The 24,243-nt window shown below is 37.9% G+C and overlaps 1 protein-coding gene across 1 annotated transcript in view; it reads right to left on the reverse strand.

The window, feature by feature from the left end:
* The window catches only part of SUGCT (succinyl-CoA:glutarate-CoA transferase), a 697,612-nt gene that overhangs the window by 386,201 nt on the left and 287,168 nt on the right, over positions 1 to 24,243 (reverse strand). The window contains exon 12 of the mRNA XM_061197569.1: positions 1,756 to 1,858. Coding sequence (XP_061053552.1) covers positions 1,756 to 1,858 — 103 coding nt within the window. The remainder of the gene's footprint in view (positions 1 to 1,755; positions 1,859 to 24,243) is intronic.

Genomic DNA, 24,243 nt, shown 5'->3' on the forward strand with positions numbered 1-24,243 from the left:
GACTTTTGGGGTAGTAGGAAAAGTTGGTATCCTGACTTAGAATATCACTATTCTCCATTTGAAAAATTGTTTAAGAACTAAAATGAGCCATAGACCAATAATAGAAACTTACTGCAGGTCCAAAAGAGTTGAGACAGAAAAATTAAAGTAATTAAAGTGAGCTACAAGGGAAAATTGGGAATGAAAATCCTAATTACCCGATATTCAATCCGAACCAGCCCATAAAGTGAACAATTTTAAGGGTGGGACCTTGGATCCTTGTTTATCAAAGCCTAAAAAATAAGTAACACTTGGATATATCTAATAATTTTTAAAATAACATTCTTTGCTTTGGTGCCTTTATTCCTGATGAAACACAGGTGGAGCCAACAGAAATGCTGATGGAAAAACTCTCAGGAATTCTCTCCAGAGAAACGTGCCCTCAAATTGAGTTAAACAGGAAGTCCTACACACCTTGGTTCTACTTTTAAGCCGGAAAATAACGGTGAAACCCACCCATTCCCCTACAACAGCTTAAAGACAAAGCTTGAAGTGAGAAAACTGGCCCTCTGGTCTATTACATTCCGGGCGCACACACTGCTACCTCATCACAAGGAATCACCAGCATCAGTCACTGATGTAGTGGGGACCCTTTCACAAAGACTCAGTCTATATCGAGTGGGCCACCTTTTCTCCAATTCTTATTGACCACTCTTTCATTAGGAACAAAGTGTTGCCATACTCACAATCTTGACGGAAAAAAATAGCACAGAGCAGAATTCCTGCCTTCATTCACCTTTTTTTCTCCAGTAAATATTGTAATCATTGAATTGAACACAGTTCAATTATCCTTTAAACAGATATTCATGTAACATGAAGGTACCAAAGTTAGAGTTAGGTCAGTTTTCTCCCTTAAAAAAGTATATTCCATTTTCAACAATTCATTTCAAAGAAAAATCTACCACTATAAAAAATGAAAAGAATAAAGAGAAAAACTATAATTTTGAAATGACGGAAGCTGACAGATACATGAATAATCACAGTGAAAGTTTCATAGAAAAAGGGAGTTCCTCTACATTGTGGGATTAATATGTGAATCTGAGAAATGGTAAATTGCTTGCAGTGATACTGATTAAAGTAATAAAATCAAAACTTATCATTTTGACATTATCTCAAAATAATCATTTGAACAATGTTATAGAAGAAGTATTTTTTCAGATGATCCTTATCTCTGTACCCCAAGAAGGAGTCTGTAAGCAATGTACAGCACAAATCTCTATTCAAGTACATTTATTCTTCACGAATAATGCACATTAATCAAAGCATATAAAAGCCTCTCATCAGCAGAATTAATGATGACTTGCTTTGTACATTTTAAGACAGCCGTACGACGAGAGGGGGACTACAGCTGTGAAGGTCCTCCCATTTCTTTCCGCAGAGAATCATCTCTGAGTGCCTGACCCCAACCTTTCAATTGTCTATATTTCTATTTTTCAGGAAAAACAAATGCCCCGACCTTGGATACTTTATGGCTGGCTGCTGAAGAAATATGTTCGATCAGATACATATAAAAGTATGATTGTAGGCTGCCAGTGCTAAATTCTGATTATTTTTATTTCACACCCACACTTTAACGTGAGAGTAAAAAATCACGTGATGTGACTTAAGCTCAAGATCGATGGCTAATGTACACTTATATGAATCAGTCTGGATAGAAAAGAGAGGCAAATTCTTGTGTTTTTAACCGAAACATACTAAAAATTTCAAAAAACAAACCTGGGGTTCTGCAAACACATTCTTCATGTTGTTAATTGGGCCATACGGGACTCCACTGCCTTCAAAGAGGTGTAACCACTTGCTGGTCATTTCTTCTTCAAACCTAGGAAGAGACCAAAAAAGGATGCACTTTTATACTCTAAAGAATGTAACACAACCTGTTTTCTCATATGGCCCTCTTTGAAAGCAACTGATAATGACAAAAACATGTTTCTTTAACTTTCCTTGTGCCTAGTTTTGAGAGAATGTTGCCAATATGAAACAACTTGAGTTGCCCTGTAAGTGATAAGAATAGCCACTCCCATCCCCTTGTTTGCAAATTCACCATTAGAGTTGAAATTCCTCCTATTTCTGACCCTATGAACTTTTTGACAGAGAGACCCTTGGAGAAGAGAGATTATGTAGAAAATGGTACTAACTGAGCTTCAAATGTGGTATTGAGCACTTGATGAATTTAATAATGATAATATAATGTTACTGAAGTTTTGAGCGTAACGTCATTGTGCAGTGTTTTTTAGGTCTCAGGCAATAGTACATGAGGTTAAGATAGACACAGATACGCTAAATTATTCCTCAAAACAAAAAATAAACTAATGAATTGGTTTCAAAAGAAACTGTATGGTTTACCTCCATTACTCTTAAAGCACACCAGAATTAACAGCCACAACCACTGGCCTAAAAAAAACCTTAATTACTTACTTACTTGTACTATGGTTTACTAATTAGAACAAATGGAGACATGTAAAGACTAATACCTCAATTTAGCCAACAACCCTCAAATTCATCCAAGTCCTTTACCTCTGTTTTATTTTTACTATAATTTAAAATTGGACTTCACAGACACAAAAGCTTATTTGATTTCCTTTCTTTTTTCTATTAGGTCTTAAGGAAAGGAGACCTAATTCATTAATGAGATTTACTGTTTTTTTAGTTCTCTGTTAAGACAGTGAGCACAGAAACAAAATCTTGGATCCTCAAAGACAAATCAACACTCATAGTTTGTAATATATGAAGAATTTGACAACTGCTAATTGTTAAAATAGCAAACTATTTTTAGTTAAGTAATAATCTAGGTTAAAAGAAATTTTTAAAAAGCGTTAACTATAGTAAATTATTGGCAGCACGTAAAATGCTTCACTAATATGGGAGGGCTAGTGGAAGTATAGTAGAAATAGTTAATATTCATGGGCTTCTATTCAGATATCTCAGACATAGCTAGAATTAATTTCAGATCAGCAGATTCTACGGGAATTTATGTCAGAGAAATGCACTTTTTCCACTATTTAAAATAAAGATTAAAAAGCGTCAATACTTTGAGAACACTTCTCTAATTGCCATCTAATAGATAAAAAGAAAAGAGAAGTTTGAATTAACATACTCTCTAAAAGACAGACTACTATATGAACAACTATGTTCAATCATATAAATTTTTTACATAAGAATCTGATAAAAATTTTTAATGAAGGTAGTATTACATTTCACTAGGAATATAATTAATCCTATTCACACATCCACTTATTCTACAACCATCTAAGGAGCGCCTACTCTACACCAGGCATTGATTTTTGTCTTTAAAAATAATGCCTTCCCTTTTCTTTCCATTATGATAAAGATTTTTCATTATACACATTAATTATGGCCCACTAATGTTAACTACCCCTATTTAGTATACAATAAAATACTTCACTTCTAAATATTGAAAAACATTCTTTCATGGGAACACCACAATGCAAGATTATGTTTTGAATTAGTCAATTCTTCGCATCTACATTTTCTTTTCAATGACTATTAAAGTCATCTCCTGGCCAAGACTTGCTAAGATATATATAGATATATATCACCAGAATGATATATGTTGAAAGAATAAAAGAGGTACTTTGAACCCGGAGCCTTTTCAATCAGGGTGTTAATTATTTAAGTTTTCATAAACAGAGTTTTATAATGGTTACTCTGATGAATTTTCAAGACATAAATTTATCACCACTGGACTCACCCAAGTGGCCTGAAAGATCCGCACAGAAAATGCATGTCAATATCTAAACAAACCCATAGCTGCAGGCTTGCCAACAGAAAACTCAGGGGAATAGTTGAAGTTTTAGTATTTATATAAGCTTTTCACCACTGGGCAAAAGAGAGGGATTTATTTCATGTTATGGAAAACAACGGATGCACTTTGGATATGAGACTGGGGAGACAGGCAGCGTCTGGAGCTGCAGTTGTGACCACTGTTTGTGTATTTGAGTGGGTGTGGGTGTGGAAGTGTTCACAAATGCCTTATACTCAATCAGTCAGAGACGAACATCACCGCATTCCCTTACTCCCAGAGGACGCATCCATCATTTTCTTTTGAAAATCTATCTCTTGATCTAAATCTGATGTAGAATCCTTTCCTTTATCTATGCAAGAAAAGCTGTAAGTGCTTGTTTTTACGAACCACAAAAATTCTGCTAAAAAAAAAAATGGAAAGAGCTGATTTAACTCACTCAGGGCAACACAATCCTGAAGACAAGACAAGAAGGGTGTCCTTGGATCCAGTGTAGTGAGCCTCGAAACTAGGGCCTCCTCTGGGAAGTTCCTTGGAGACTCATAAAACAATTCAGACTTAATTGTAAACTTATTAAATCAACCCATAAATTTAATTCTAGATTGTTGTTGAATTCACTTGATGCCGAATGGTTATTATTAATCAGATTACATCATTTAGGCAGATGAAACACTGCTGCTTAAAGATAGACTTGAGTTTCAATTTCTTAACATAAAAATTTAACTTAGAAAATGAACCAAAAATTCTTCTCTTTTGAGAATGGATTAAAGTTGCAGCCAAATCCAAGGCCAGAGAGCAACTAATAAGAGATCCATGCCATGAAGGTGGGAGTTGGAAATAACTGTAACATTAATGATTAATAAATGCTGGTCATTAATTGTTTGATCTATATTTTGTAGATTTTATCCTCACAAGCACATTATAAGGTAAGTATTATCCTCCTCTGACCAATAGGAAACTCAGGTTTGGAGAAATTAACTTGCTCAAATTCATATAGCTTCCCCCACCCCAACTTTTTTGAGGTACGATTGACAAATACAAATCATATGTATTTAATTTGTACAACATGATTTTTTAAGGTGAGCAATGTGATGATTTAACATACGTATACACTGTGAAATGATTACCACTATCACAGTTACCGTTTGTGTGTGTGTGTGGTGAGAACACTTAGGAACTACTCTCAGCAAATTGTAAGTATTTGATACAGTATTATCACCTATAATCACAATACTGTACATTCGATTCTCAGAACTTTTCATCTTATAGCTGAAAGTTTGCACCCTTTGACCAACATCTCCCAATCTCCCGCACACCCTAGCCCCTGGCAACCACCGTTCTACACTCTTGTTCTATGAGTTTGACTTTTTTTAGATTCCACACATAAGTGAGATCATGCAGTATCTGTATTCCTGTGTCTGGCTTATTTCGCTTAGCACTAAGATGCTTCTTCACTTTCATCCTATATACCTCATGATATATCTCTTTACATTAATACTCACTCATTCATTCCTGATGCTTTTAGCAAGAGTTTTTTTTTGTGCCAGTCATGGGGATTACAACGATAAAAAAAAGACAGTCATCGTATTCAGAGATCATATAGTCTAATGGAGAACAGAGCTATCGAAATTTATGAATTACAATGCAGGATGCTGAGACAAAAATATGAATGAACAACTTCCAGTTGAAGCACCAAAGAGGGAGACCTGCACTGGGCCTGGGGAGTCAGGACAACGTCCAAAAATGAGGTGACATTTGAGCCAGGTGTTGAAGGATGAGTTAGAATTTTCCACGTGAAAGGTGGGAAGAAGGATCTTCCAGGCAGAAAAAGCAATGTGTACAAAGACTCAATCTGGAAAGAATCTGAAATCTCCTGTGCCTTGAGCGGCAAAAGAGGAAATGGAAAAGGGAGGTTAGAACCAGAGTGTGAGGCATCTGGTGAGCTATGCTAAGGATATTGGATTTCCACTGGCAATGAGGAACCCAGAGAGGTCTTTCAGTAGGGGGCTGACATAATCAGCACTGATACAGAGAAGGGAAAGATATAGATGAGACTAGAGAAGAAGAAACCTGACAGGAGGCACCATGCTGTCTCCCTCTGATGCTTCTTAAACCTGCCTCTCCATCAATATCTTCCGTATTACTGTCAACCAGAAATAAGTTTTCGTTTGAAAAAATAAAGTTTTCCAGGCATTCTTACCCCTTTTTGTTACTATCCTATTTATTTTTCCAATCTATCATTACTGCTTGAGCCTCTGATATATGACTTAGCCACCAACACCTTTTCTTACCCAGTCTCCAAGGGTCTCCAGTGACCACTTGTCAGACCCAATATTCTGTTCATAGTCCTAATCCTACCTGCTTTCTGTGCAGTATTTGACGCTGTTGACTATCTTATCTTTAGGTCTTATGATACCTTCTTGGATTTTTAATACCTCTTTGGCCATTTCTGTATTTTTTTAATTAATTCTTTTACCTTTTCCTTCCAGTCCCAATATTCTTCATTTTCTTTTATGCACTTAAGTAATCCTGTCATCTCTATGCAGATGATACCCAAATCTATTATTTCTAGCCCTGACCTTTCCTCAGTTCCCCTTTTCTAGTTACCATAGAATATTTCCACTCAGATGTAGTATCATCCCCATGAACACGACTTGCACATGGATGATTAAAATGTCCATTTGCCCCATAAACCTAATATTCTCCCTTGCCTGAACTCAAACCCTCGGTTAAATCTGGAACCCCTTCTTCTCATCATTTATCATTTATACATAATTGCCCTGTAGAATCAACTTTTCAAAAGTTAAGTTTTATTCCTCTATTCCCACTATTACTATCACAGTTCAAGCCCTTGATTCGTCACACATGGACTATGGCAATAGTTGATTAAAAACTTACTGCCTCCAATTTTCCCCCTTTCCATAAATCACTCATTTTAGATATGTCTCAAATCTGTCCAACGATTTCCTTCCCCAAGATCATTACCTTCTCTCACACTAGAGAAACAGACGATTTCTTGACTGTTATAGCCCCATAACTTAAAATATAGTTGGCACTCAATATTTGCTAAGTGAATGAATATATGACTATTTGGGAAGAATAAGAGGGTCTTGTTTGTTTGCCTGGTGCGCAGCATGCCAAACGCTGAGGCGATGGGGTCTGCAGCAGAGAAGGGGCTTATTCCTGCGGCATCCGAGTCAGGAGACTGGAAAAGTCTCAAATCTGTCTCCCCGAAGGCGAGGGGCTGGGGATATTTATGGGATAAAAACTGAGGCAGGGGGAGCATGGAGAAAGGTAATTTGAGATAAGAAAAGGGAGAGGCAATCGTTGCTCTGTGCAGATGCAACCAAGCCACAGGTTTCTTCATGGGAGACATGCTCAGAAAACAGCAGTACTAGCATGCTGTGAGGGTGGAGATTCTGGCCCCCAGACATCAAAATGTCACCGAATGGACATTTGCACATGCCCAGATGGAGGGTGGGAGGTCTTAACCAGTCTTAATCATCTCAAGCTCAAACTGGACACAGCTGACTCCAAGTTCCTAAAAAACAACTTGGGCAAAGATCCTATTGCCCAGGCTATGTGACCCTTGGAGGACATACAAGCTTTTATAAAAACAATCAGAGTAAGCCTAACCAGTGAAGGCAGGTCACAATTCACCATTTATCAATGGCTAACTGATAACTACCCTCGGTTTCATCTCAGTCACATTAGCTTGAATTAGTGGGGTGGAGTATCTTCTCCTAAAACCTTGCTGAGACTAGGTTTATTCAGATACTGAGGTTGGGAGAAGGAAGACAATTTGAGGCCCTCAGCTTTGAATGTAATTATCACAGCACCTCCTCGTCCTTCTTCTTCTACACTGGTCTCTAAATTCTGTATAGAAGTATGTCTTATGGAAAATAGATTTCTAGTTCCCAAAGACCAATTTACAAGTACATGCTTCAGACATAATGTTTCGATTTAGGGACTTCCTATGATCCAGAGAATCATAAGATCCCAGGAATTCAAAGGATCTTAAAAATCATCTATTGTTTTCTATGATCCTACAAAGTCATCATATCATGTATACTGAAAAGATTTCTAGTAATAGGGACCATACTGGCAGTTCAGTTACTGGAAGTATTCAAACACAAGAAGTGTGCTACAAGAGAACAGGCATGAGATGTGGATAGATTTGGGGTCGAGTCACAGCCCCAGCACCTCCTATCTATATGACCTTAATAAAAATATCAATTAAAAACGTTCACAATTTTTTCAAATCAAAGCAAACATTTATTAAACATTTACCAATTGCAAGGCTCTGTGCTAAGCAGTTTACACACATTATTTCATTTAATTCTCGTAACAATCCTGTGAGGTAGGCACCATTATCATGCTCATGTTAAAGATGAGCAAACCAAGGTTTAGAGAGTTTAAGTAGCCTTTTTAACTCGTATCAACATGAAGTAGTCAAGCTAGAAGACTATCCTGAGTCCAAAGGTTAACCACCACTTTCTACTGCCTGACCCTGGGCAGCAGAGTACAGGAGAGCAGATCAGACAAAGTGTTGTGAGTGATGTGCTGCTCAAGACCTGCCCGACAAAGGGCTTGAAAAGGCAGTACGGCATCTTGGTGCTACTGTTAACTGAGAGCCTTTTATAGTATGTACTGGACACCACAGGAAATACTTGGCGTATATTATTTCTTGTCCTCGTAATCCCATGAGGTGAGGTTTATGATCCTCATGACTGAGGAAACTAGGGCACAGAGAAGTTGAGCAGAAGCGTACAGATCAGAAGGCACAAAGCCACAAGCTGGTGAGGTCCTGAACTGGTCTTTGTCTATGCTCCTGCAGTAGGGTAGACCCATTAGATGTCAGCGTCAATCCAGTCAAATCTAGCACACGGTGCCACCCTTAGGCCATTGGCAATTCAGCTACTGTTTGCCCCAGAGCTGGGGGAGGAAGGGAGGTTAACTCTCTACTCGGTGAGTTGTCTGGGTTCCAACTATTCGTGACTTCCTTCCCACCAACAACTGATCAACCCTATGGTCTGATAAGGTCTCCTAATATTGGCCACCATTTTTTAATCTCATCCTTTCAAGAATTCTATGAGAAAGGACTCATTATTCTTATTTTGAAGATGAAAAAATTGAGACTCACACTCAAGTCCACATTTCAGGCTCACAGCTCATCTCACTATAATACGCTGTTGCCATTTATAAAAGAGAATCAACAAATATATCAATAAATAAAATTTATTGAAAAGACAAGCCTGATTTTTAATCCTAAGCTCACCTAACTTTGTGACCATGAGTAAATTGTCTAACTTCTCTGAGCTCCAATTTTCTCTTCTGTTCTAAGGAAATTATAATCAGTTGTAAATTGCTTAGCACATCACCTAGCATGTAGTAGGTACTCAAAATGGTGTTTACTTAGTTGTAAGGTCACATAACAAAAATGAATACAATAAGAAAATATGTCTATAACCTCAAATCCAAGGAAGGAATTTTAACAATTTATACAGCAACTCCTGTTTTTTGCTGATCATAGCTCAAATATTTTCTGATTATAAAAGTCTAAGCATACTAATATCAAATCATTCCTATGTTGTACACCTAAAACTAATAATATATAATATATATCAATAATCTCTCAATTCTAAAAGTTTAAGTCTAAGCTTTTGGGAGTTCTAAAATATATTAACATGTTACTTTGTTGTTGTTTATTCATTTCTTATTCTAGAAAATATCAGTGTTTGCACTGAAGCCTCTAGGGGATTGGTGATGACACTAGTGTCGGGAATCCCAATCAGTCTTCATTACACTTAGAGATCCCATAGGAGGGAGTGACAATACAGAGATTTCAAACTAGGCAGGGAGTAATAAAATAGACACATTTTACCAGGCTAACAATCAGCATGGTTGAAACCGTTTAAAGAGGTACCAACATCAAAATAGCTTGTGGAAAAGCCACAGAAGTTAAAGATCTTGTATTTTTGCCTCATTCTAATGGTTAAGACAAAGTCCGAGGCTTCGATTCCTATCAGTGATAAAAGAAAATGCCTGCTATGGCTCATGCTGTGTCCTTACCTGGACAAGGCCTCATTTCCCTAAAAGGCCCAGGGTGCTCCCTGGACAAAATCTGGTGACTTCCTAGAGGGATGGACTAGGGAGGGTGGGAGGGAGATGCAAGAGGGAGGGGATATGGGGATATAGGTACACATATAGCTGATTCACTTTGTTACACAGCAGCAACTAACACAACATTGTAAAGCAATTATACTCCAATAAAGATGTTAAAAAAAAAAAAAGTCAATGACAGCAACTTGGAGCAAATGAAAGGTTTTCTTTACCCTTATCTCCTGCTAGACTTTATGAGATGCTCAATGACACTTTCCTCCATGACTTTTTCAAGTTCCCGGAGCAGAAAATAGGGTAAGTGTGGGGCAAAAATGAAATCATATCCCTCTTGGTTTCATGAACTCTTTCCCACTTTTGGGTCAGAACAGAAAAGGATTTCAAGGATAAACTATTTATGGAGATTCTTTGGTAATATTCTAAATCTTTGAATCCTGGCATTTTCCCACATAAAAATTCAGGGCTCCAATTTGGAGTCTAGTTAGTTGTCTTTTCATAGAGGTTTTATAAGAAAATTCAAATGTAACATACTAACATATTAGACTATGACTTTATGTTACAAAAGTATTCTCTAATTCACACAATGATTTCTTCATATAATTGGAAAAATGAATCAACTTTCAAAAAAGTTTTGTATATTTATGCATAAGTAGAAAGGTATACCTGTCTTGTTGCTATACTATCTCTACGGTAGAGTTGTGGACTTGGCAACTACAGAGTTCTGAAAATAAGTTTGGATGTTTATACACCCGAAACCCAAAACCCATCAATCTTTTTAAATTTGCACATATTAGTTCCATCCCCTTACACAAATAAAATACAACTACAATGGTGGACTTCCCTATTAGACCATGAGGGTGGGTCTCCAGGATAGTGGAGACAAAGCTCTCCTAACACACCACCTTCTTGATATACAGAAAACTAGACCCAGAAAATTGTGTCTTTAAATTCAAAATAATTTTATGAAAAACCCAGAAAGCTAAATAAATATCTTGCAGAGACTTAACAAAAACACTGGAGAATTACAAAATCCATTACTCTGTAAGCCAGTGAGAAGTGAATACAAAACTTTGGAAAGACATACTGTCCATATAACGTAAAAGTTTTGGGATGAGTGTATGTCAATATCATAGCAATGCTTCCCAAAGACTTTTTTTAAAAATTATGGTTGTTTCTGAAGTATTCTTCTTCTCCAAGTACTGTCTAATTTCCTCAGTGTCCCTTTTTTTTTTTTTTTTGGCCACCCCATGTGGCATGCAGGATCTTAGTTCCCAACCAGGGATCAAATCCGGGCCCCCTGCAGTGGAAGTGCAGAATCCTAACCAGGGAATTCCCCCCAAAGATTTTTAAAAGAAAATTTAGGAGTATTAGCCACTAGAGTTAGTTTATAGCACAGGCCAGGTCGGTGCTTTGTGACCACCTAGAGGGGTAGGATAGGGAGGGTGGGAGGGAGACGCAAGAGGGAGGAGATATGGGGCTATATGTATATATATATAGCTGATTCACTTTGTTATACAGCAGAAACTAACACACCATTGTAAAGCAATTATACCCCAATAAAGATGTTAAAAAAAAAACATAGTAAGCAAAAATATAGGTAAATACAAAAAAATTATTAAACTTATTTATTTTACTGTTGTGAAATATTTCAAATATGCCAAAAAGTGTAGGAATAGAAAAGTATAGAGAAGAAAATAACATAAATACTTATGTGCCCTCACTCACTCACATTGTTAATGAATCTTAGCATATTTGCTTCATATCTTTAAGAAACAAAATGTTACAGACACAAGCAAAGCCCCTTTTGCACCTCTCCTTAACCTTTTTCCCCCTTCTTCTTCATGTCAGAAGTAACCACCATCCTAGAGATCTTGTGCATCTCTCTGTTCATGCTACTGCACTTATATTACATGTGTGTGTCTGTTTAGATGAATCCATAGGCATTATAAAGTATCATGTTGTGTGTTTTTAACCTTTACACTGCAACTTGCTATTCTTATTGAACATTTTAATTTCAAGATCTATACATATGCATGCATATAGATTTGACTCATTTGTTTTATCCACTGGGCACATCCCCGTGTGAATATTCCACAATTTATCTTTTCTCCTATTAATGATCAATTGCTTCCAATTTCTTACTATTGCATACAATGCTTCAATGGAACCTTATACATTTCTCTGTTGGGTCATATGGGATTGATTCCCCAAGGTATATATACAGAGGTAGAACCGCTGAGTCATAAAGCAGGCACATTGTCAGCTGTCTTCGATTTTGCCAAATTGCTCTGCGATGTGGCTGATGTCAATATCTGCTTCTACCATGCTCCATATTCTCACCAACTTTTACGGTCAGAAGAAAGTTTTGCCAATCAGATAGAGGTGGAATGGTATCTCATGGTTACTTTAAGTTGTATTTCTCCCAACTGGAGAAATTAAGCATCTTTTCATAAGCTTAAGGGCTATTAGACTTCTGTTTTTCTTTTGTTTCTTTCCTCTTCATATCCTTTGCCCCTTTTTCAGATGAACTGCTTTTCTTTCCTTATTGACTTATAAGAACATTTGCATAATCTAGATACAAATCCTTTATTAGTTACATGCATTGCAAATTTCTTCTCCTAGACTATAGCTTGTCTTTTGGCTTATCAGTATTTATTTTTTCATATAGAAAAAAATTAACTTTAATGTAGACAAATTATGATTCTTGTCCTTTAAGGTTTTTGGTTTTTGTGTTGGTTTAAGAAATAGTATCTAGCTCATAACTTTGTCATGAGGAATTAGATGAATTAATACTTTGAAGGTATTTAGAACAGTGTAATTGTACAATTAAGTGGTACATAAGTGTTAAATAAATAATATTACACTAACATCTCTGGGGAGGCAAACTGTTGGCAGGAAGAGGAAGAAACTAGAATAGAAGTTATAGAAACAAAAATTTGGTACAGGGCTACTACATTCCATAAATATATTGCCTATAGGAAATGTGTCTTTGGACAAATCTGAGTAAACCCAAACCAAACCAATGGGATTCCATAACAACCAGGCTGGAGTCTACAATGCAGCAACTATAAATAGGCCTGTGACACTTCTATAACCCAAAGAGAAACAGCTGGAATTTGTTGGTCGGCGTTTCTACCATAAACAGAATCACAGATTTAATATTTCCTGTAATTTCCTTAGACCTTATTTCCTCTTAGGAATTTATCCCTACATATTACTAATAAATTATGGTTAAAGTTATCTTTTTTTTCCCCGCTAGTATTCACTAGCTCTCTCCTTTGTCTGCATGTCGATTCACAGGCCACACAAAAGATGGTGAAAGAGTCCATCCGGGGACTCCAATCACTGCTTTCTAGTGCAGGGTCATTATGGACTTTTCATACAACTTGCTCTTAAATACATCAGGACACTTACTAAGCTGATCAGCCACTATGTCTTACGAGTCAGACTAATTATTATTACCACATTAACAATTCGGGTCCATACTAATGATCACTCACAGTTCCAAAACATGTTCTGCTTTGCACAGATTTTAAATGAAGAGTGGATCATATACGATAATGGTTTGGACTGACCAGCATTGCTGTGACTGTCCCTGCAGCCTCAGCAGCATCACTGCAAATACGATGCGGGAAAGTTGCCCACACTGCCTAGGTCCAGCAATACTTCACACCAGGGCTCCTTATATCAAAAAATAAGCCTCTTGAATCAAGATCTCTTTGTAAAAGACTACCAATAGGGACATCCCTGGTGGCACAGTGGTTGGGACTCCGCCTGCCAATGCAGGGGACACGGGTTCGAACCCTGGTCTGGGAAGATCCCACATGCCACAGGGCAGCTAAGTCCGTGCGCCACAACTACTGAGCCTGCGCTCTAGAGCCCGCGAGCCACAACTACTGAGCCCACATGCCACAACTACTGAAGCCCACGCGCTCTAGGGCCTGTGCTTCACAACAAGAGAAGCCACCGCAATGAGAAGCCCGTGCACCACAACAAAGAGTAGCCCCCTCTCGCCGCAGCTAGAGAAAGCCCACGCACAGCAACGAAGACCCAACGCAGCCAGAAATAAATAAGTAAAAGTAAATAAATTTATTTTTAAAAAAGACTACTAATAAAGCAATACATAATTATTGTAGAAAAATATTTAAATGTCAACAGGCACAAAAGAAGAAACAAAATCAACTATAACCTTACTTACCACACAGAAATAATTTTGATTTATGCATATCCTTTAGCATTTTGTATGAATATATATTTCTTAAAAATTTAAGAGATCACAATGGTTTTTTCCCCTTTTTACTGTGTTAAAATACGCATAACATAAAATTTACCATCTTAACCATTTCAAGTGTACAGTTCAGTGGTATTAAATACATTCACATTGTTGTGCAGCCATCACCACCACCTGTCCCCATAACTCTTTTCATCTTGTAAAACTGAAACTCTACCTATTAAACAATAAATCCCCATTCTTCCCTCCCTTATTTTGTTACTGTACATAATACACTAACATGAAAACTGCCTAAAGGAAAAGAGTTATAGGCTATACAATGCTATTTCTGATTTCAAAGGATCCCAGAGGCGGAATGAATTTTTCTGGCAATTTCCTCCAATCTTTGAAACCCAGAAGAGTGGTCATCCAACCCGCTTTGGCAGGCATACAGTAGAGGAGGTTCTCAGCCAGGGAAGACAGTACTTTCAGAAGCAACTCACCTCATATTTGGGAATCTCTTAATAAGAATTCCAGCTTCCCAATCTTTCTGCGCTTTCTCATTTTCCCAAATTCCACTCACACTAGTCTCCTTTCCCTGTTAGAGATTCTAAGATCCCTTCCAGGTAAGAACCAGTGCTGTAAATGTTGGAGCAACTGTTCACATTCATCCTAGAATCGGCCCCTGGAAACTTCCTACTATTGATCCTTGCTGAGTCCTGAGGAGCCTCATGCAATGTTCTTCCCCATAACAGTCCTTCAGTATTTTAAAACAACAGCCATCCTTCCAGAAAGTCCTCTCTTATATAATTTAACCAACCCATAGCTCACACATCAACAGAAGAAATATTTCATTCAAAGGGAAAAGATGAAAATAAGTCAAAACAAGGAAACAAGCTCAATCCCACTTATAATTTAAGAAATGCAAGCTAAAATATTTGAGGTATCATTAGATACTGCAAGAAATGGCAAAAATTAATGGTTACATATTACTGAGGTGTTACAAATTAACTCAAATTTTCTTGAAAACAATTGGTTAAGAAGTAATAAGAACTATAAATCTGTTCATTCAGTTTGAATGACTCCATTTGTACACTAATAACCAAATCAAAGACTTCAATAGCAGCAAAAACATTTTATAAACCCTAAATGCCTAGAAAATAGCAAAATACCTTCGTATGCTGCAGAATATTTATACAACAGATTAGTATACAAGCAACTTAAAGTAAATATATAGCCAATATACACTAAACGCTTTATATAATATACACAAAAATACTTTAGCAAATGCAAAAACAGAACTCACAATTATATGTGCATATAATTATATCTAATTGTGTATATACATTAACAAAACTCCAGAAACAATTTGGCAAGATATAAATAGCACTAAATGTTCATCACATTCTCTTTCTTTTCAAGATTTTTCAAACCCTTAACAACAACAACAAAAAAAGCAAGCAGATTTGATTAAAGCAGTCTCATGGCTTCATAGAGCATATGGGGATTTCTGTAAGTACTACAGGACAGGAAATGAGTCTGGTTGTTCCCTGTTGTAGCCTTTTACCAGGACAGAGCCTGACATTTGACAGTTGACATTTATATGGCATATACTATGTACCAGACACATTTTAAGCACTTAACATAGATTACACATTTAATACAACAACCCTATATCCATAAATACTATCGTTGTTCCCATCTGATAGATGAGGAGCCTAAAGCACAGAGAGGTTTAAGTGACTTGCCAAGATCACGCCTTTAGTAAGAGTTAGAGCCAGGATTAGAAGGTAAATAGTATGAGCTCCAAAATCCAAGCTCTTCCCATCCTCCTCCCATGCTACACCACCTCAATAAATGAGGTGAGTAATAAAAGGTGGCTTGAATATATGCATATCTGGATGAATGGATGGATGGCTTGATCGAGCAATGGATAAATGAGTTATTTGGGTTTAGTCTCTTGGAACCTGGGAAAAGACACTGATATATTGAGCACCTTCTCCACTCTGGTATGTGCTAGGTGCTTTCATAAATTACCTCGCTAAATCACAGTAATAACTTTGCAAGGATGCATGATTATTGCCCGTTTTTGAATACGAGGAAACTGGGTTTTGCTTCAGTAGATGCTGAATATTGGAAAAGTAACCCTGGGACTCAAAATGATGCTTGACAGAGTGGGAGCTTAATATACATTTGTTGAATGAAGGACTTTAAAGTACCTTTCTTAATACTGAGAAAGGGAAGTAGTATTAGTTAGAGAATATGGTTTTCTTAGAGGAAAATCATACCAAGCCAATCTCATTTTCTTTTTTGATTGGGTTCTAAACAGGCCTGTGAGAGAAATACAACAGGCAAAGTGTTCCTGGATTTCAACAAGGCTACTAACAAGGTCATTCAAAATATCTTCATGGATAAGATGGAGAAAATGTAGTTTGTATAGTGACGTAATTGTGTGAATTGGAAACCAGTAAAGATATACCCAGAAAGTTCAGTTTCAATCTTGGGGAGTAAGGGTGGTTCCTGTTGTTGAAGCTAAATGAGGACTCAGATGATGTCATGTTGGTCAGATCTGTGAATAACAAGAAGCTGGTAAAGACAGCTATCAAGTTGGTTTCAACGGAGCCAATTTTGTTTTAAACAAAATTAATTAAAAATGTATGTAAGTCCAAAAATAATAAATGCACAAAGAGAAACAAGGCTTAGGAGCCGCCAAGATTTTTTTTAAAGGACGTTTTTGTGGTTACTTAATACAAGTCAACATGCCACATGGCTGCCAAATAGGAGTGAACACAAACTTCAACAGAACTCTGTTACTCAAATTAACTACCACCCTACTGTACTGCCCCCCAGCGAAATCCCTGCAATAAGTAATACTTATCAAGTGTTTGCCATATGCCAGGCACTCTGCTGAGGGCTTTACCTATATTTACTCATTTAATTCTCTCAATAATTCTAGAGGTAAGGATTATTATTACTCCCAATTTACAGATGAAAAAAATATGAAACACAAAAGTCATACAACTTGCCTAATATCTCACAACTAATAAGCCAGGGCAAGTATTGAAAGATGAGCAGTCTAATTGGAGCTTCAACTTATCTTAACCACGATTCTATTCAGTCTTTCGGGCCCTCTGACACCAACAGTTGGAGAGGCTGTAGACGGCGCACTCCACGTGCCCTTAACCAACATGAATGAGTTCTACAGCAGCTATAGACAGTTTCAGCCTGCTGACAGCTTCCCATCTCAAATGCTTGCACCTCTTCTTCATCTGTGGGCTTCTCCAATACCATGAAAGTTTGCAAGGCTGCACCTTCCTCTGCCTCACTTTCCTCCTTGCTGATTGTACTTCTTGAGATCATTTCCCTAATAAATTACTTGTACCCAAGTCCCTGGATCAGGGTCTGCTTTTGGGGAAACCCAACCTAAGATACCACTTAGGATGAATAAGTGGTTAGTGAACCTACTAACTTTAAGTAAGTATTTACTTAATTTAATTACTTTAAGAATTTAAATAATTTATAAAGCATACCATAGATAGCTCTAGCATTAATTATACATTCTTTGATTGTTCTATGTTCTGAGCTACACTAGACCATGACTTGGAGGAAAATAAAAAGGTTCTAACATTATTTTCCTGCAAGCTGCCAACCAAACCCAAAGGCAGCTGAGAAAGAAAGAAAAGGGAAAATGGCAAAATAATGGGAGAGGAATATGAGACAGGAACTTTAATGGAATTTAACCATGATAACTCAAGTAAAATTTAGGTCTTTGCCCACCCATGGACTCCCAGTGCCAAATTATAAAACTGGCTCATTCTCAAGAATATTTCTGAGAGGGAAAGTCCTTCATTCCTTAATTCATTTTCTTTTTGGATATGCTCAAAGGAAGTTACTGGTAGTTAGAAATGTAAATCAAACTGGGCTGGTAAAACTGGAAAACCATTTCTTGGTCCTTGGTTAAATCATGCTACCATTTGTTACTACATTTGTAGATCATAGCCCTAGTCTTCTAATTCCAGGAGTACTTTCAGGAGGTGGTAAAAACTGCCATTGATAAGTCAGTAATGCTAGGGTGCTGCTATCTTACAGAATGAACAATTCAGACTTAGAAACACTTTGGAAATGGGAAAAACAAAGGCTACTTAAGGAGGTATCCTAAATGCGATCTTACTTTTTAGCTATTTCATTATACTGGAAAATAGTATTTTAACAATTGAATGTCACATTCAACTGTTATTGTTGCCTGAGAAAAATAAGGTAGCCAATTATCATAAAATTATTGACATTTCTCAAATATACAGCTTTTGCATGTACATGTTGCTTTAAGATGCTTCATATGGTTACAGTTAAAATAAGTATGTAAGTTTTATTGAACAATACAGTAAACAACCACAAAAGGCATGCGTAAATTGTTAGTAGATTCCGCTACTTATGGCAGAATTCATTGGTGGACTGTGTTTCATCAAAACATTCTCTTTCCCACTGAAAAATGAAAAGTTTTGTAGCACGCAAACCAAAGACGTGGGCCTTTTTCTTCTTACCAAGTTTACACTTTCCCTCACCATAAGTCAAAGCAAGAAAATAATACAACTTTCTCAATGAATTTAAAAAGGAGAAAACTGCAACTGAAAACAAGTGAAAAGTATAGGACATTATAATAAAAGTTTAGGTATTTATCCACAAAAACATAAAAGTTAGAAAAATATCAGAAATACCTTTGATTTTGATATTCATGCTAAATGAAACTAAGAACATAAATTGACAAGAAATATTTCCTTAAAATAGCATAAACTTCTTACATTTATTTTGACCTCTGTGGTCTGTGCTGTTCTTGGCCCTTAATGACCTAAAGTTTATAATAAAATCTCTCGTATGTCTACCAACTAGGTCAGAGCACAGATTTTTTTTTTTATTTTGTGGCTATTTTTGGTATCGTGTTGTTTGCGCTCTTAAAGATGGGTGTGTACTGCAAAGTCATTTGTTAGTTTTATCCATTTATTGATCATTAATATGTTCATATTAGAAAATTTGAAAAACAGAGAGAAATATAAGGATGTGAAAACAAATCTTACTTATAACTCTATCCAGAGACAACCACGGTTAACATTTAGCTATGCAGCTGATCTTCAAACAATGCAGAGGTTAGGGGCACTGACCTTGTGCGCAGTCGAAAATCCAAGTATAACCTACAGTGGGCCCTCCCTATAAGCAGTTCCTTCATGTCCTCAATTCTGCATCTGTGGACTCGACCAACCGTGGATCATGTAGAACTACAGTATTTACTACTGAAAAAATCCACATATAAGTGGACCTGCACAGTTCAAATCTGTGTTGTTCAAGGGTCAACAGTGCTTTCTCTTTTGCTGTTATTCCTTCTAGTTGTCATTGTTAATATAGTTTATAACTTTGCCTTTCCAAATTAATATTATATAATAACATTTTCTTTCCTATGAAAAATTATCAGTAAATTTAATTTTTGGTGAATGTACAATATTCCAAAGTATTTACTTGTTTCCCTAATGCTAGATGTTTATGTGCTTTGCAGTATTTCATTATTGTGTACAACTCTGCAAGTGTATTTATCTTGATTCCTCTAAAGTGTTTTACTAGGACATCATGGATGAATATTTTGAAATAGAATTACTGAGTCAGTAAGAATGAACACTTTAAAGCTCTATATGCCTATTGCCCAACTGCTTTCTCCCCAGCAGAGTATGAACCTATATGTCTTACCACACATTAGGCAACATTAATTGTTTATATTTACTAAATATTTGAATGATTAAAAAGAGGAAAAACCTATTTGTGTCATTTTTATTTGCATATATTTAATTACTAGTAACACCAAATACTTTTTCATATTTGACACCAGGATTTCAGCTTATACGAATTACTTGAAGAAGTTAATCTATTGTAGGTTTTTTTCTGATCTATTTTTTTTGTAAAATAGCTACCATTATCTTTAGTTATTGTTGGAAATATTTTCCCTACTTTGTTGGGGTTTTTTTTCAATTTATTTATGGTGTTTTAACACTAGAGTTGTTCTAATATATAGAAGGAATTGTCCTCTCCAGTAATTTTTAATAATTTATTTAGTCAATTTATTCTCAAGATAAACTTTAGAATTTATTAAATTGCAAAAATAACCCTGTTGAAATGGTGTTTGGAATTTTGGTAAACTATCAATAATAAGAAAAATTGACATCTTAACAATATTTAGTCTTCCTAGTCAAGGAATTTTTATAGTTTTTTTTCAGGTAAATCCCATACATATCTTGTTACTATTTTCTCTAGGTGTTTCATATTTGATGTTGCTACTTTTAACCACATATGGAATCTCTCCTTCATTAAATTTTTGGATTAGATAGGAAAGTACTATTTTCTATACACTGACTTTGTATTTGGTCACAAGCTTAACTCTGTTAGTTGTAAATTTTTCTTAAAAATATCACTCTTTTAATTTTATATGCAGTATTATTTTTTAATACTTTCTTTTTTTAGTGAATCATTTTCATAAACAAGCTATATTTGGTAGTACACATTCAGCCAACTTTATTCTCTCTCCCAATTTCCAACCCACTCTCTGGATTTAGTATTTCCCAAACCCTGGATAAAATTTGGGAAAGATCCCACAGTCTTTCCAATCTGTCTTAGGTAATGAATGCAAAGTCCTTTTGCTCTGGTATTAAAATAATGTAGTCCAGTCCAAGAACTACATAACTCTACTCTAGTGTAATACTACAGTAAAAGTCAGAACTCCTACGCAAGTTCAAGTCCTAGGTTTTCTATAACTTTAATACCCAAGATAAGCTCTACTTAAATGCAGTGACTTATTCTTTCAATATAATATATTCTGATACCACTTTAGTACATATTTCTCTAAATTAGATTAGATTATATACTCTGATTTCCCAAACTGTGTTCCAAGGCACACTAGGATCCCTTGACATGTTAACAGGAGTTGGGACTCGTGGAGTAGGGAGGAGAAAGAAACTTTCTCTGGCCACATAAGTTTGGAAATCACTGCTTGCTACATTTCTCCAAAGAGATTCATAATACACATTAGCAAATTATTTGTCTTCAGTGTGAATCTGCGCTGGCCTCATGACTCATTTTGAGTAACGAAATGTGATGGAAGAGACATTGTGCAAGTTCTAGAGCCAACACCTCAAGAGGCCTTGTCGCTTCTGCCTTTGCCTTTTGAACCAGTGTCCAAAGATCACCGTGTAGGAAAGCCTCTCTAGCCTGACAGGTGAAAAAGATGAGGAAGGCATCCAAGTCACTCCTTGTGGCCAGGAGCCAACCCCAACCCATCAAATGAGAGAGGCCATCCTGGGCTTTCCAGCCCAGCTAACCATCTAACTGAAAACGATCACATAAATGGGCTCCTCCAAATCCAGGAGAACCACCCAGTCAACCCTCAGAATCATAAAAAAATAATAAATCACTGTTGTTTCAAAACAGGGGCTGGAAAACTGTGACCCATGGGCCACATTTAGTCCACCTCTTTTTGTGAAACCCTTGAGACAAAAATGAATTTTAGAAGTGATGTCATTAACATGGTGATGTAGATTGTTCCTGACTTCACTCCCTGTCACCGGAAGAACAACTAACAACTATTCAAGAACAAGACACCAATGAGAGAACTCTAGAGTCTGAAGCACTCACCTGTACCACAGAAACCAAGACAGACTGCATTAGAAGAATAAGAGAAGGAGCTGCACACTGACCACACTGCCCCTCTCCCAGGCCAGCGCAGCACCACACAGAGAGGTCTCTCCCGAGCCTCTGGTTCCTTCAGTGGGAAAGAGAGCTGGGGAGACAACCAACCCCGACCCCAGCAATGCTGGTTGCTCTGCAGGAGTCCCTACTCCGATCTCACACCACGGGGACTGCAGGGGAATCTTCAGGGCTCAGCCACTGGGAATCTGACTGTGATGAAGAAGGGGGAGGGGCTTGCAACAACCAGCACACTGATCTGGGCGGACTGAGCTCACACCTGCAGTGCCCACATAGTAATCCCAACCAGCTGCCTTGCTCATCTGAAGAACCAAGTCAGGGGTGTGCTCTGACCAGGAAATTCAGAGGTGCAGATTTGTCTGATTCATATCCTCAAATGAGGAGCTTGGATAGCCCCAGAGCAGTTTGCCCATGCCCAGGCAAGGATCTGAATCACAACCCCATGCACTGTGGAGAGTGTCTTTGGCCCCATCTGACCAGAAGGGCTGGCAACAACTCCTGGAAGCTGTGCAGCCCAGCAGCACTTGAGCTGAGAAGCAGGCAGAGCTGATCAGCCCCAGAGCAAAACCGGTGTGGAGCATCCCCATGTTATGCACAGGCAGGGGCATTCGTTCATAACTAAGGCTGAGAGTAGCTCCTCCCAGAGGGAGGAGAGCCTGTTTAGGAAATTGAGGGTATCCCAGATCCATTCCTCCCCTTCCTGCCCAGGCAAGGGAGCTGAGATACAGCCCCACTTGCTGTGGAGTATCCTCTGTCCCCATCTGACCAGAAGGGATGGTGACAACTCCTGGAAGCTTTGTGGCCCAGCAGCACTCAAGCCAAGAGTGAGGAGATAGAGCTGATAGTTTATAGAAAAAGCCAGTGACCCTGTTCTGTCAAGGAACTTGGGGTGTGGGTAGGTTTGAGTTAAGACAACAAAAAGCTTTACCAGCTTAGGGCTTCCCTGGTGGTGCAGTGGTTTAAGAATCCACCTGCAACGCAGGGGACACAGGTTCGAGCCCTGGGCCGGGAAGATCCCACATGCCGTGGAGCAACTAAGCCCGTGCGCCACAACTACTGAGCCTGTGTTCTAGAGCCCGTGAGCCACAACTACTGAAGCCCGCGTGCCACAACTACTGAAGCCCACGTGCCTAGAGCCCGTGCTTCACAACAAGAGAAGCCACTGCAATGAAAAGCCTGCGCACCGCAACAAAGAGTAGCCCCCGCTCGCCGCAACTAGAGAGAGACCGTGCACAGCAACGAAGACCCAACACGGCCAAAATAAATTAAATAAATAAATTTATTAAAAAAAAAAAAAAAAGCTTTACCAGCTTCAGAGTTGCTTCTCCCACTGCACCCGGGAAGGGAATACAGCCTTCAGCCTGTCCAACCAGGGAACCTAACCAGAACACATGAGAGGCTGCACAGCCTACTCAACAGCCCTATGTACATTAGTTCCTGAACAGAAAGCACAGCCCGTGGCTTCCCCCATGTGCAGAGCAAAACTGGTGGTCTCACCTGACCAGGGAATTCAGTGCACACTCTGGCCTGATTTGAGTCCTCAAACAACAAGCTTTACAGTCCCTGGGTCCTGTCCTGCTGCCCTGCCAGGGCACGGAAGCTAATTTATACCCCCATTTACTACTGAGTATTGTACCCAGTCCCAACCAACTAGTAAGCTTTACCAGAGAATCCAGACAACTGCAGAGTCCATCCTACAGCCTCATTTGGGTAGGAAACCAAGCCAGTAGTCCTATCTAATTGTCATTAGCCAGTGGAACACACCACCATCCCCATCCTCAGAACTGGAACAGTTGCCTTGCCCCAAAACAGACCATCATATCAGGCCCCACTGCCCAAGAACATTACCAGCAACACACCCAGAAACCCAAACTGAGCTAACTGGTGAAGAACTGTCTCTGCAGAAGCAAATCTTTAAAGTCTGGAAGAGAACCCTGATTACTCAAAAGCACAGATACCAGCACAAGGAATCAAAGGTCATGAAAAATAAGGTAAATATGATACCACCAAAGGAAATTTTAAAAACTCTAATAGCTGACCCTTAAAAATTGGAGAAATATGAACTGTCAAAGAATTCAGAACAGTCCTCTTAAGAAAGTTTAGTAATCTACAGGAAAATACAGACAGACAACTAACCAAAATTAAGAACACAATGCATGAACAAAAGAAGAAGTTCGATAAGGAAATAGCAAGCATCAAAAAACAAAACAAAACACAGAATACTAGAGTTGAAAAATATAATAACTAAACTGAAGAATTCAATAGAGTTTCAAAAATAGACTTGAGGGCTTCCCTGGTGGCGCAGTGGTTGAGAGTCTGCCTGCCAATGCAGGGGACATGGGTTCGAGCCCTGGTCTGGGAAGACCGCACATGC

The sequence above is a fragment of the Eubalaena glacialis genome, chromosome 8 (assembly GCF_028564815.1).
Source record: "Eubalaena glacialis isolate mEubGla1 chromosome 8, mEubGla1.1.hap2.+ XY, whole genome shotgun sequence".
Lineage (NCBI taxonomy): Eukaryota > Metazoa > Chordata > Mammalia > Artiodactyla > Balaenidae > Eubalaena > Eubalaena glacialis.